General features: G+C 46.4%; 1 protein-coding gene across 1 annotated transcript; it reads right to left on the reverse strand.

Moving 5' to 3' along the window:
• Window positions 1–11,039: 11,039 nt before the first annotated feature.
• On the reverse strand, window positions 11,040–12,994 carry LOC307041091 (uncharacterized protein). The gene is made up of 3 exons (XM_079684428.1): window positions 12,803–12,994; window positions 12,455–12,631; window positions 11,040–12,090 (listed from the first exon to the last, which is right to left on the reverse strand). The coding sequence occupies exons 1-3, from the start codon at window positions 12,936–12,938 to the stop codon at window positions 11,780–11,782; spliced, it is 624 nt and encodes a 207-aa protein (XP_079540554.1). The 5' UTR covers window positions 12,939–12,994; the 3' UTR covers window positions 11,040–11,779.
• Between the last annotated feature and the right edge of the window lie 46 nt (window positions 12,995–13,040).

The raw sequence follows: 13,040 nt of genomic DNA on the forward strand, positions 1-13,040 counted from the left end.
CCGGCTTGAGATACACTTTTTTTATATTCCATGGAATGCTCTTAACATCCCGATAGCAATGAATATCTTAAGTGTTTTGACAAAAAATCCATACAAAAATATCCTCTGTGGAAGCCGTAGTACTGTAAAAAGCATGACCAATCATCTGAGCCGGCCCGGCTAAAATAACTGGATGGCCTACCTGCCTGTCAGCCTTCCATCTGTGCACAAACTTATCTCGTGCCCTCATTGGTCATGTGCGTGTTTGTGTGTGTTGGAGGAGGGGCTCTGTAAGGAAGTGGCAGATATTTTCCTGCTGTGTGTTTTCAAATCCTAGCGCACTCGAGCCGGTTTCTCAAACTTACATACCCTACCTTTAATCGCTGCATCCATACACTGGAATACCAAATACTTCATCCAACACTGCACTTGTCTTCAAACGTTTATAAAACAATATAAAAATGTTACAGTAGCCTAATGAAAATCGATTGAATGTGTATTACTGCTCACTAATTCTTCTTCACCCTCCCTTTATTTTTATTTTTTTCTCAGTGGTATGTCCTGGCCTCCATCCTGGCAAGCAGCCTGATTCCCACCCCATGCAAATCCCAATGTAATGCAAATACAAATGATTTGGTGTTTGTATGTAATTAAAGTGCAACAGTTTAACAACTGCAACAGACTTACTGTGGTGGCTGTCCATTTCCAGCCGCCTCCTTGGGGATGTTTTCCCTTTGCCTGTTGTATGGGCGTGGTGGCTGTCACTCTGGCTCCCGGCTCACCTGCTGCAATCAGCTGTTCACCCTCACACCTGATTCTCATCAGCCATCTACAACGGCATATCAGCAGAGGCTCCACAACCTGTCGGCGCCAGATCGTTGTTAAACCACAGTGGTAAACCTCCAGGCTACTCAGCATTATCAGCTACCTTATTTCTGGATGTTCTGACGCTAACGTGTTTTCTTCCTGTGCTCCAGGATCATTCTCTGACCGCCGTGTTGTCGTCACCAGCCTCCACTTCCTCGCCACTCCTGCCGGATTATCCTTCCCGCACCTTTTGTTCACTAATAAACCCTTTATGAACACTCTGCCGTGTCCTGCGTTTGGGTCCTCTCAGATACCGTAACAGAACGATCTGGACCGCATGGACCCAGCGGACACAGGCCACCAGTCCAAGACTGTGGACGAACTCAGCCAAGCCCTGGCCAGTCAAGGCGCTCTCGTGGGGCATCACGCTGTGGTTCTCCGTGAGGTAGTGGAGACTCTCCGGAACCTCTCCGCTAACGTGCAAAGGATCGGCACGCAAGTAGAACTGCTCACCACACAGTATTCTCCTCCGCAGCCCGCTGCACAGCCGGCAGCCCCTCCTCCCGCTCCTGCCGCACCTCTCTATCAGCTACGAGAGGCCGTCATTCCCACACCGGAGCGATACGCTGGAAATTTGGGGATTTGTAGAGCCTTTTTGTTCCAGTGTACGTTAGTTTTTGAGCAGCAGCCCAGTACTTATCATACAGATGGGGCTAGGGTAGCATACGTAATGAGTCTGTTGAAGGGGAGTGCTTTAGATTGGGCTACAGCTGTTAGGGAGAGCCAGCCACACATTTGCTTATCATTTGATACTTTCATTTCCGAAATGAAAAAAGTTTTTGATCACCCGGTACGAGGGAGGGACGCTTCCAGGCGCCTTCTTTCTCTCCGGCAGGGCTCCCGTAGTGTAGCCGAATTTTCAGTTGAGTTTAGAACAGTTGCTGCAGACTCAGGCTGGAATAACGAGTCATTGCAGGATATTTTTCTTCAGGGGCTGAACAAAGCAATTAAAGACGAGCTAGCTGCTAGGGATGATCCAGTTAGCTTGGATAATTTAATTGCCACAGCTATCAAGATTGATAATCGCCTCAGAGAGAGACATAGGGATAGGAATAGCCGTCACCCCAATCCCAGCTACTCCTCACCTGATCCCCAAATTGGGACTGCCACTGCCCCAATCTCCAGATCCTTCCCGATTCCTTACACGGCCTCACCCCCAGAAGACGAGCCCATGCAAGTGGGAAGGGCCCGCCTCTCACCATCTGAGCGTGCTAGAAGGATCCAGGCTGGGGAATGTGTTTATTGCAGCCAAACCAGCCATCTCGTTTCCTCCTGTCCTAATCTGCCAAAAGGGTCAGGCTCGTCAGTAGGTGTGGGGATTCTGGCGAGCCCTTCCTCCTCTCTCAACCCCCGACCCAGAACGCAGCTAGAAGCCGTGCTTTGCTGCAACCAACAGTTCCTACCTCTGCTCGCTTTAGTGGACTCGGGGGCGGACGAGAATTTTTTGGACATTAATATTGCAGTTCAGGCAGGAATTCCCTCCGAAGTGTTAGATTCACCTCTTAATGCTAATGCTCTTAATGGTAAATTCCTGGCCCAAGTCACTCACCGCACCTTGCCAGTAAACCTCATTCTGTCTGGAAACCATCGTGAGGTTATTCAGTTTCACCTAATTTCCTCACCTCATGCCCCCATATTGGGCCATCCCTGGTTAAGAACACACAACCCCCAGATTAATTGGGTAACTGGCAAAATCCTTAGTTGGAGTTGTTTTTGTCTATCCTCATGCCTGCAGTCTGCCCTACCGCCTGCAGAGACCGCCACTCCACCACCCAAGATCGAGCCGCCTGACATGTCATCTGTCCCCACTGAATATCATGACCTGGGAGAAATGTTCAGTAAACAGCGAGCTCTTTCTCTTCCCCCTCATCGACCCTACGACTGTCCCATTGACCTTCTTCCCGGGGCCCCTCTGCCTTCCTCCCGTCTGTTCAACCTGTCTCGCCCTGAGAGGAAATCCATGGAGAGTTACATCCATGACTCCCTGGCTGCCGGTGTCATCCGCCCATCCTCCTCCCCGGTCGGAGCTGGTTTTTTCTTCGTGTCCAAGAAGGACCGCTCACTGCGGCCCTGCATTTATTACAGGGGTCTTAATACCATCACTGTAAAAAACAGATATCCATTACCCCTCATCAACTCTGCCTTTGAACCCCTCCAGGAAGCCACCATTTTTTCCAAACTGGATCTCCGCAATGCCTACCACCTCGTCAGAATCCGAGAAGGGGACGAGTGGAAGACGGCCTTTAACACACCACTCGGTCACTTCGAGTATCTGGTAATGCCTTTTGGACTGATGAATGCCCCAGCAGTTTTCCAGTCGATGGTTAACGATGTGCTCCGTGACCTCCTCAACCGATCAGTTTTCGTCTACTTGGATGACATCCTTATATTCTCTCGTAACCAGGAGGAACACATTATCCATGTCAGGCAGGTGCTGCAGAGACTCCTGGAAAACAGACTCTTTGTGAAGGCGGAGAAATGCGCATTCCATGTCAACACAGACTCATTCCTGGGCTACATCGTTGAGGGAGGAAAGATTAGGGCCGACCCTGAGAAGATCCAAGCAGTGGCAGGGTGGCCAAAACCAACCTCAGTGAAACAGCTTCAACAGTTTCTTGGTTTCGCCAATTTCTATCGGCGCTTCATCAGAGACTACAGCAGAGTGGCGGGCCCTTTAACCAGACTCACTTCCCCTACAACTGGCTTTTCCTGGACCCCAGAGTGCGATGCAGCCTTCTCGGAGCTAAAGAGACTCTTCACCACTGCCCCTGTGCTCATCCACCCTGATTCCTCTCGCCAGTTCGTTGTGGAGGTTGATGCCTCCAACACCGGGGTAGGCGCAGTTCTTTCCCAGCGCTCGGAAAGAGACCAAAAATTACACCCTTGTGCATTTTTCTCCCGCCGCCTCACTCCAGCTGAGAAAAACTATGACGTGGGTAACAGAGAGCTGCTGGCTGTCAAACTTGCCCTAGAGGAGTGGAGACACTGGCTGGAGGGAGCTGAGCTCCCTTTTATTGTATGGACAGACCACAAAAACTTGGCTTACATCCAAACTGCCAAGCGCCTTAACTCCCGTCAGGCTCGATGGGCTCTGTATTTCGGTCGCTTCTCATTCACCCTTACCTACCGCCCAGGGTCACGGAACCTCAAGCCGGATGCTCTCTCTCGCCAGTTTGCTTCCGAAGAACCAGCTGCCGGTCCAGACACCATCCTGCCTGCCTCCTGCGTGGTAGCGGCTGTTACTTGGGAGATTGAGTCACTTGTTAAGGAGGCTCAGCAGGCGCAGCCTAACCCAGGTAACTGCCCAGCTAATAATCTCTTTGTGCCTATCTCTGTCCGCTCCAAGGTCCTGCAGTGGGCACACGCCTCCCGTCTCTCGTGTCATCCTGGTGTCCATCGCACACTGTTTATCCTCAGACAGCGGTTCTGGTGGCCTTCCATGGCTCAAGACACCAGGGTCTTTGTTGCTGCCTGTACAGTATGTGCCCGCGCCAAGTCCTCCCACCAACCTCCCTCTGGTCTGCTTCGCCCGCTGCCAGTACCTAGTCGCCCTTGGTCGCATGTGGCCTTGGATTTTGTTACTGGACTTCCACTCTCACAAGGTAATACCATCATCCTAACTATTGTGGACAGATTTTCCAAGATGGTACACTTTGTTGCTCTCTCCAAGCTTCCCACAGCCCGAGAGACTGCAGATCTTCTGGTCAACCACGTTGTTCGACTACATGGAATCCCCACCGACATCGTTTCGGACCGGGGTCCCCAGTTCATTTCCCACGTTTGGAGAGTCTTCTGTCGGGCTCTGGGAGCATCGGTGAGCCTGTCGTCGGGTTATCATCCTCAAACAAACGGGCAAACGGAACGGGCCAACCAGGACCTGGGAGCGGCTCTCCGCTGTGTGGCTTTCAGGAACCCCTCTTCATGGTGCCCACATCTGCCATGGATCGAATATGCCCACAACTCCCTGTCAAATGCAGCCACAGGTATTTCACCTTTTCATTGTGCCATGGGTTTTCAACCACCCCTGTTTCCAGCACAGGAAGAGGAAGTTGCTGTTCCTTCCATTCAGACCCACCTTCGACGCTGTCGTAAGGTGTGGAAGGACACCCGAGCCGCCCTGCTCCGTTCCGCTGCCCGCAACCGCCTCATCGCAGACCGTCACAGGACCCCGGCCCCCAACTACTTACCAGGTCAGAGTGTTTGGCTTTCCTCCAAAGACCTCCCACTCAAGACAGAGTCTAAAAAACTCACGCCACGTTATGTCGACCCCTTCATCATCGACTCTGTTGTTAACCCATCTGCAGTCAAGCTCAAGCTTCCCCCACACATGAAGGTTCACCCTACTTTTCATGTTTCTCTGCTAAAACCTGTTGCCAGCAGCCCCTTGTCTCCTCCAGTGACTCTTCCCCCACCCCCCCGCATCATCGATGGTCACCCAACCTACACCGTCAGGCGATTGTTGGACGTTCGTCGCCGTGGAAGGGGATTCCAATATCTCGTGGATTGGGAGGGCTATGGCCTGGAGGAGAGATCTTGGGTTCCCCGGCGAAACATCGACGACGCGTCCCTGGTACGGGACTTCCACCGGGATAACCCTGGTAGACCTGGTAGACCAGGTAGGCCGCCTGGAGGCGTCCCTTAAGGGGGGGGGGTACTGTGGTGGCTGTCCATTTCCAGCCGCCTCCTTGGGGATGTTTTCCCTTTGCCTGTTGTGTGGGCGTGGTGGCTGTCACTCTGGCTCCCGGCTCACCTGCTGCAATCAGCTGTTCACCCTCACAGCTGATTCTCATCAGCCATCTACAACGGCATATCAGCAGAGGCTCCACAACCTGTCGGCGCCAGATCGTTGTTAAACCACAGTGGTAAACCTCCAGGCTACTCAGCATTATCAGCTACCTTATTTCTGGATGTTCTGACGCTAACGTGTTTTCTTCCTGTGCTCCAGGATCATTCTCTGACCGCCGTGTTGTCGTCACCAGCCTCCACTTCCTCGCCACTCCTGCCGGATTATCCTTCCCGCACCTTTTGTTCACTAATAAACCCTTTTTGAACACTCTGCCGTGTCCTGCGTTTGGGTCCTCTCAGATACCGTAACACTTACATTGTTTTTGACTTGAAGGATCCCTGTATGCATTGTTTTATGGCCACTGGCAATTAATTTCACAGGTGAATTGCATATTGATGTAAAATATTTATATGTGATTAAAAATGCGATTAATTGGGATTAATTAATTACAAAGCCTGTAATTAATTAGATTAATTTTTTTAATCGAGTCCCGGCCCTAATATATATACATTCACTCCGCAGCTGCATATAATCAGCTCATCACAGTCGTTCTCTTTAACATATTACATTTCACCTCATTCTCCAGCAGCCAATCACCGTGCTCGAGCCAAACTTTAAAATGGCAGTCAGCTGTTATTTCAGGTGTTCATGCTGCCGCCCGCCTCCTCCCCATCCACCTCCTTTCATCACATCCAGTGCCAGGAGAGCTAATCCAAAGACCTCATCACACCTCCTCTTCATCCCATCTCCTCATCAAATCCAGATATTCAGCATCATCACCAGTGTCTAGACCCCGGGGGTTCCCTATACAGTATGCTCACGGCTGCATTTTCCCCTTTAGATATACCATTTCAGGATCGGGGTCTAATCGCCAAAGACTTAACATTTATCGTATGGCATGTGTCAATAAATGTTCTTTAAACAAAATGAAGTCTCTCCTGATTGAAATACACAGAAGCAGCCCACAAGGGGTCCTTGAGATGATAGTACATTATTGAAAACATTAATAACAGAATGCTTAATGCACAAAACATCAAGAAATAAGTAGCCAATGCTTCAATCCTTTGAGAATACACTGTTTGTAGTCTATTTTAATTTAATAATAGATTACATTTATAAAGCGCTTTTCCTGGTGCTCAAAGCGCTTATAAGCAAGTAAAACAAAATAACAACAAAAGTAGAAAGTGCTAAGCTAGGTGGAATAAAGGCAAGGGTTAGTTGATTAGGAGTTGAAGGCAAGAGTGAAAAGGTGAGTTTTGAGGGAATGTGTGTAATCGGATCTATGGGAGTCCGGCTGTTTCCGCACGGACATTTTAGTTAGCCGGACTCCCTGTTTCCTGTGAAATCCGGAAAAGTTTTTAAAAAATAAAAGAATACTTTATTCCGAGTTTGCTTGCTTTTCTCTTTGGAGGTCATGACATAACGGCAATATAATACACGGTTCGGCTGCATTAAATATTACACATCTGCCGTAGTTCTGTATTTATAGAGCCCTGATGAGAAGGCTTCTGGACAAACAGGAAGAACTGCCCCCAAAACTGAAAACGTGACGTGAATCATAAATATGTCAGCAATTAAACAACATCTTAGATTTCTTTTCACGCAATACGTCTCCTTTCACTATCAACACTAATTCGGCTGACTTTTATATTTGATCCAATTGGTAGATAGGCGATATTTACACCATAATGCTGCACAGCTGATAGAAAGCAAGCCTAGTGGTTGAAGCACGTTATTGAATTTTAATATTTTTATTATTAGATATTAATAAGAGAGACAGACAGACAAACTAATAAGTGAAAATGTGTTGGTTTGTTCCAATCAGAGGCACATTTAGCAAATATGGCAGTAGCCATCGATCATCATAAGATAAGATATACTTTATTGATCCCAAGTTGGACATTTTTTCGTTACAGCAGCATGTGTAACAGTTGTAAATATGCAGTGGTGTTTATTTGTAAATCATTTAGTATAATCACACAAATTCTGTGTTTTATATTTAATAATTCTGTGTTCTTTATTTATTGAATGTTCAATACCTGACAGTATAATACATATGTATAATATCAGTTAAAATAAGTGCTTAAACATAGCCTACAGTAGTTAACATTGCAGGAAAGCAATATATCAATACTTTGTCAGGCTTAGACATTAATCCATCTCCAACCTGCCATTCCTCTCCAAAACACTGGAGCGTATTGTCGCCACCCAGCTCCACAGCCACCTCCAGTCCAACAACCTCTATGAACCCCTCCAGTCTGGTTTTCGCCCACTCCACAGCACTGAAACAGCCCTGGTCAAAGTAATCAACGATCTCCTCTCCTCTGCAGACTCCGGTGCCCTCAACATCCTGCTACTACTAGACCTCAGCGCAGCCTTTGACACTGTGAATCACTCAATCCTCCTACAAAGGCTGCGCCAACAGGGTGTTGAGGGCTCCGCTCTCGACTGGCTCACCTCCTACCTCACCGACAGGCAACAATTCATCTCCCTCTCTGGCCACACATCCGCCCTCTCCCCAGTCACACAGGGGGTCCCCCAGGGCTCAGTCCTCGGCCCCCTCCTCTTCATCTGCTATCTTTTCCCCCTTGGTCACATTATTCGCAACCTCAACCTTGATTTCCACTGTTACGCCGATGACACCCAGATCTACATCACCACCAAATCCCCTCACAACCCTCCCCTCACCCATATCGAAACCTGCATCTCTTCAATAAAAACATGGCTGACTCACAATTTCCTTAAACTCAACAGTGATAAAACAGAGCTACTCATCATAGGCACCAGATCAACCCTCAATAAAACAGGACCCATTTCACTCACCATTGAGAATTCGACCATCACCCCCTCCCCCCTGGCACGCAATCTTGGCGTTATCCTGGACCCCACCCTCTCCTTTGACCCCCATGTCAGCTCCATCATCAAGATCTCCTACTTCCACCTCCGCCGCATTGCCAAAATCAAACACTACCTCCCCCCCCGTGCTGCTGAATCCCTCATCCATGCCTTCATCACCTCCCGCCTCGACTATTGCAACGCCCTCCTCACTGGCATCTCCTCCCATTCCCTCCATAGACTCCAAATGGTACAAAACTCTGCTGCCCGCCTCCTCACCCACACCCGGACCCGTGAACACATCACTCCCGTTCTCCGCTCTCTTCACTGGCTCCCCATCAAACAACGCATCATCTTCAAAACACTCCTCCTCACCTATAAAGCCCTTCACCACCTAGCCCCCCCCTACCTCTCTGACCTCCTCATCCCCTACAACCCCCCCCGAGCCCTCCGATCCTCCTCCACTCTCTCCCTCACAGTACCACCATCAAGACTCAAAACATTTGGCAACAGAGCATTCTCCAGATCAGCACCCCGCCTCTGGAACTCCCTCCCCCAATCTGTCCGCCACTCTCCCACACTGTCTACCTTCAAAACCCAGCTGAAAACATACCTCTTCTCCCAAGCCTTCAACTTACCCTACCCCCCAACCCACTGACTTCACTCACACCCCACGCTGTATCTCTTATTCACCCCACGCTGCATCTCTTATTCATACATTCATCAACTTTTCTTTCCTCTTTTCCATTATGTTGTCTTTTGCTCGTTGTCCTATGCTTGCTCCCCCCCTGTGTTGTCCTTTGCCTGTTCATGTAATGTTCATGTTCAATTTTCTTGTCCAATATGTTGTCTTCTGCCTGTTCACCCCCTTTCTGTACTTTTAATTTTTTTTTTTGTAAGCGACTTTGGGTTATTGAAAAGCGCTATATAAATAAAAGTTATTATTATTATTATTATTATTATTAATAGGAGACACAGACAGACAAACTAATGGTCTAAAAGCCTCTTTTGAATAAGAAAAAAGCTATCTGCTATACTACTATCATATATCAAAAGAATCAAAGGAACAGTTCAGCGCCCCACAACTTCATTGCAAACAGTTACAACCTTGACTTTACATCAGAAAGAACAAACATTAAAGAAGTGACTAACTGCATCAATTCGGGTTAAACGTGTATTCAGCTAAAACATACATCGCTGCAGTTATTATCCAGTGGAAAGCCCTTACCAACTGGCCTAGTTGAATGAAAGTGGTTACTTTTTTTACTTTTTTGTGGCAGACAAAGCTATTATAGTAGGAACCTGCGACCCAAGTTTTTCATCTCCGACCTTTTTCATCTCTGACCTTGTCTGACATTGAACATTCAATAAATGAGGAACAGAGAATTATTAAATATAAAACACAGAATTTGTGTGATTATACTAAATTATTTACAAATAAACACCACCGCATATTTACAACTGTTAGACATGCTGCTGTAACGAAAAAATGTCCAACTTGGGATCAATAAAGTATATCTTATCTTAAGATGATCGATGGCTACTGCCATATTTGCTAAATGTTGCCTCTGAACCTTGACAAGTGCATGTTTCAGGCTTATCAATTAACAACAGGAGGGGTCACAGACATAAGACCAGCTGTTAAATAAAGCTTTTCGGACCTTAGCTGTCATGTGGGTATATATTAATGATGCCCATTATGGACACAAGCAATTTTCACCCATGTATTAATTATATGTTTTAAATTTGAGTGTTTCCTATCCCCTAAACCTCCAGGGATGTACACAGTTTAATACTGACAACTTCCAATTATGGGAAATACGAAAACGTCTTATAAAACTACAATTCCCAGTAGAGACGTGCCATAGAACATGTTGCAAAACACACAATAGCCAGCATGTGTAGTTCTGGGGACGGGGTGGGGGAGGGGGGGTGGACCCGTCCGAGTTCAGTTTTGGATAGTCTGCCGTGGTTCCATCCCATTTCAAAGTGCTGTTTGACACTCAGCGTAACGGGCGTAACCCTCGGCGCATTCCAACATCCAATCTCAGCTTGAGGACTAATCACGGGGGTTGTCAAACATAGCGGAGAGAATACTTACTTCCGGGGGTAAAATTCTCTAAAGCAACTTCTATGAGCTGCTCCGACCCTCGGTCCTGACGGACTCCAAATGTCCGAAATTATACAATCAAACAAATAAATAAACACAAGGATAATTGTGTCTTATTTTTGAGTAAATAACACTGTGTGGTTTAGAAAATAATTCAACATTAGAAGTACGAGTTGGGAGTGAGAATGTGTTGGTATTTACCCTGGATTATGCACATGTTACTAATAAAGAATTATGTTAATGTATGAACTCTATTTACAATGTATTCATATTAATAGTTCATAATCAACGAATGACAAAATGCAGTGACAAGAAAACAACCATTGTATAGCATTTGTTTGAGTAATAAAAGGCAGTTAAATATAAAGGCAAGGCAATTTATTTTCATACACATCAGCAAGTCAAAGCGCTTTAAATAAACGGAAGTACAAAATATAAACACATTTTCAGATTACTATGAACTCGGGCGAAAGAAGTGCATAGTTTAATATCGTTCTCATATATAGTGTTTTATAATGTTACATTACATTACATTGCATTTAGCTGACGCTTTTATCCAAAGCGACTTACAATAAGTGCATTCGACCAGGAAGATACAAACTTGAAGAAAACAGAATCATATAAGTACATCAGGTTTCATAGAGCCAAAACATTTAAAGTGCTACTCAACTGGCTTTAGATAAGCCAGTCCTTTGTTAGTATATAAGTGCTTTGTTAGTACTTTGTTAGTAGTTCTTTGTTAGTAATTCTTTGTTAGTAAATATTTGTTAATAATTCTATCGCTTGAAGTGGAGTCTAAAGAGATGAGTTTTCAGTCTACGCCGGAAGATGTGTAAGCTTTCTGCTGTCCTGGTTTCAATGGGGAGCTCATTCCACCATTTTGGAGCCAGGATAGCAAACCCACGTGTTTTTGCTGATGGGAACTTGGGTCCCCCTCGCAGTGGGGGTGCAGCGAGCTGTTTGGCCGATGCAGAGCGGAGTGTACGTGCTGGGGTGTACAGTTTAACCATGTCCTGGATGTAGGAAGGGCCAGATCCATTCACAGCATGGTATGCAAGTCATTGTCTTGAAGTGGATTCTGGCAGTTACTGAAAGCCAGTGAAGGGAGCGGAGGAGCGGCGTGGTGTGGGAATGTTTTGGAAGGTTGAAGACCAGACGAGCCGCTGCATTCTGTCTTTATTTTGTATGGCTTTAAGTGTGTTTTAAATGTGTTTTGTCATTATTATGGCGTGCACCAGCATGTGGACGTGACACGTCGCTTGTGAAAGAGCTCTCCAGTGCCTCTGTGTTGCTTGGCAGAAACCTTTACAGGTCTTCTTCCTCAGACTCAGGGCTAGTGTAGTCATTGTCATCCGACTCCTCAATGTCCTGCTGTAATTGAAGATCATGGCATTAGCGCCTACACCGCTGTACGCATTCACAGCCTGTTTGTGTTGGCTTTTGAGGAAGTGCCACCTCCGACTGAGGACACTCTTGAGCCCATGTGCAGCATCCTCTGTCAGCTCACCGAAATCTGTAGAGGAATAATCACACAGCAAAAGGGCTGAATGTAAACAAACCATGACAATTGCAAATCTCTTTGCATTGTACAATGCTGCAAATGTAAAAACACTACAAAATAGATAAATCCATCTTAAACTGAAGGATGTTACTATATATTGGGTGCCAAATGGGACATGTTGATTAATGTTTATATAGTGCTTAACAAATAGTCAATAGACAGAAAATAATCGATTATGATCTTGATAATGAATAGTTTCAGTAATTTACTATTTCACTTCGGCCTGACACAGTGACAGATGTGTTCTACTTATGTAAGACATGCAATGTGTTGAAGAGGTGATGAAAATATTCAAATGTTAAGATCTCAGACATACTGCTGGTTTTGATGCCCTCCAAAGTCTGTCCTCTGAGTGCTTCCACTTCTTGCACTTCCTTCAGAAGGAACATGATGTGCTGCGACATCTCTTTCCCCAGGATGCTCTGCTCCTCCTCCAAACGTCTGACCAGCATTACCTGGTCAAAGACAGACCTCTTCAACCTGAAGGTGTTGCCTTTAGGTTGAGGAAAGGAATGGAGTAGACCAAGGAATATTTATTCATATATTATATTATTACAGAATGATTTTCATTTCTGAGACACAAATCTTTGTAGCGATAGCATCGGTTCTTTCATATTTTGGTATAGACTAAAAAAACAACAAGCCAAACTAGCAAGTATCCTACCATTTGCATGCCTCTCCCATGGCAGGATGTAGCCCTCTGTCAGACTGCAAGCCAACTCCTCGTCAATCTGTTCTTCCTGCACTCCTGTGTTGTATTGCACAACTTTTTCGCGAAGCTTCTTCTTCAGCTCTCTCATTCTCTTCCTCTTCCTTTGCCTTGCCTGGTTGCTGTCTGCAAAGTGAAACGGAAACAAAACTGTGTCATGGTGCCAGAATGTTTTTGTTGTTTTTGAAAGGTA

Source organism: Notothenia rossii (assembly GCF_949606895.1).
Source record: "Notothenia rossii genome assembly, chromosome: 5".
NCBI classification, from domain to species: Eukaryota; Metazoa; Chordata; class Actinopteri; order Perciformes; family Nototheniidae; genus Notothenia; species Notothenia rossii.

What these genes read in the sequence shown, in the direction of transcription:
- LOC307041091 (XM_079684428.1), bottom strand. Translation starts at nt 12,938, where the DNA reads ATGAGAGAGCTGAAGAAGAAGCTTCGCGAAAAAGTTGTGCAATACAAC. An exon ending in ATGGGAGAGGCATGCAAATG is followed by an intron (nt 12,632 to 12,802) that starts GTAGGATACTTG and finishes CTCAACCTAAAG; the next exon opens with GCAACACCTTCAGGTTGAAG. An exon ending in GGAGGGCATCAAAACCAGCA is followed by an intron (nt 12,091 to 12,454) that starts GTATGTCTGAGA and finishes ATTCCTCTACAG; the next exon opens with ATTTCGGTGAGCTGACAGAG.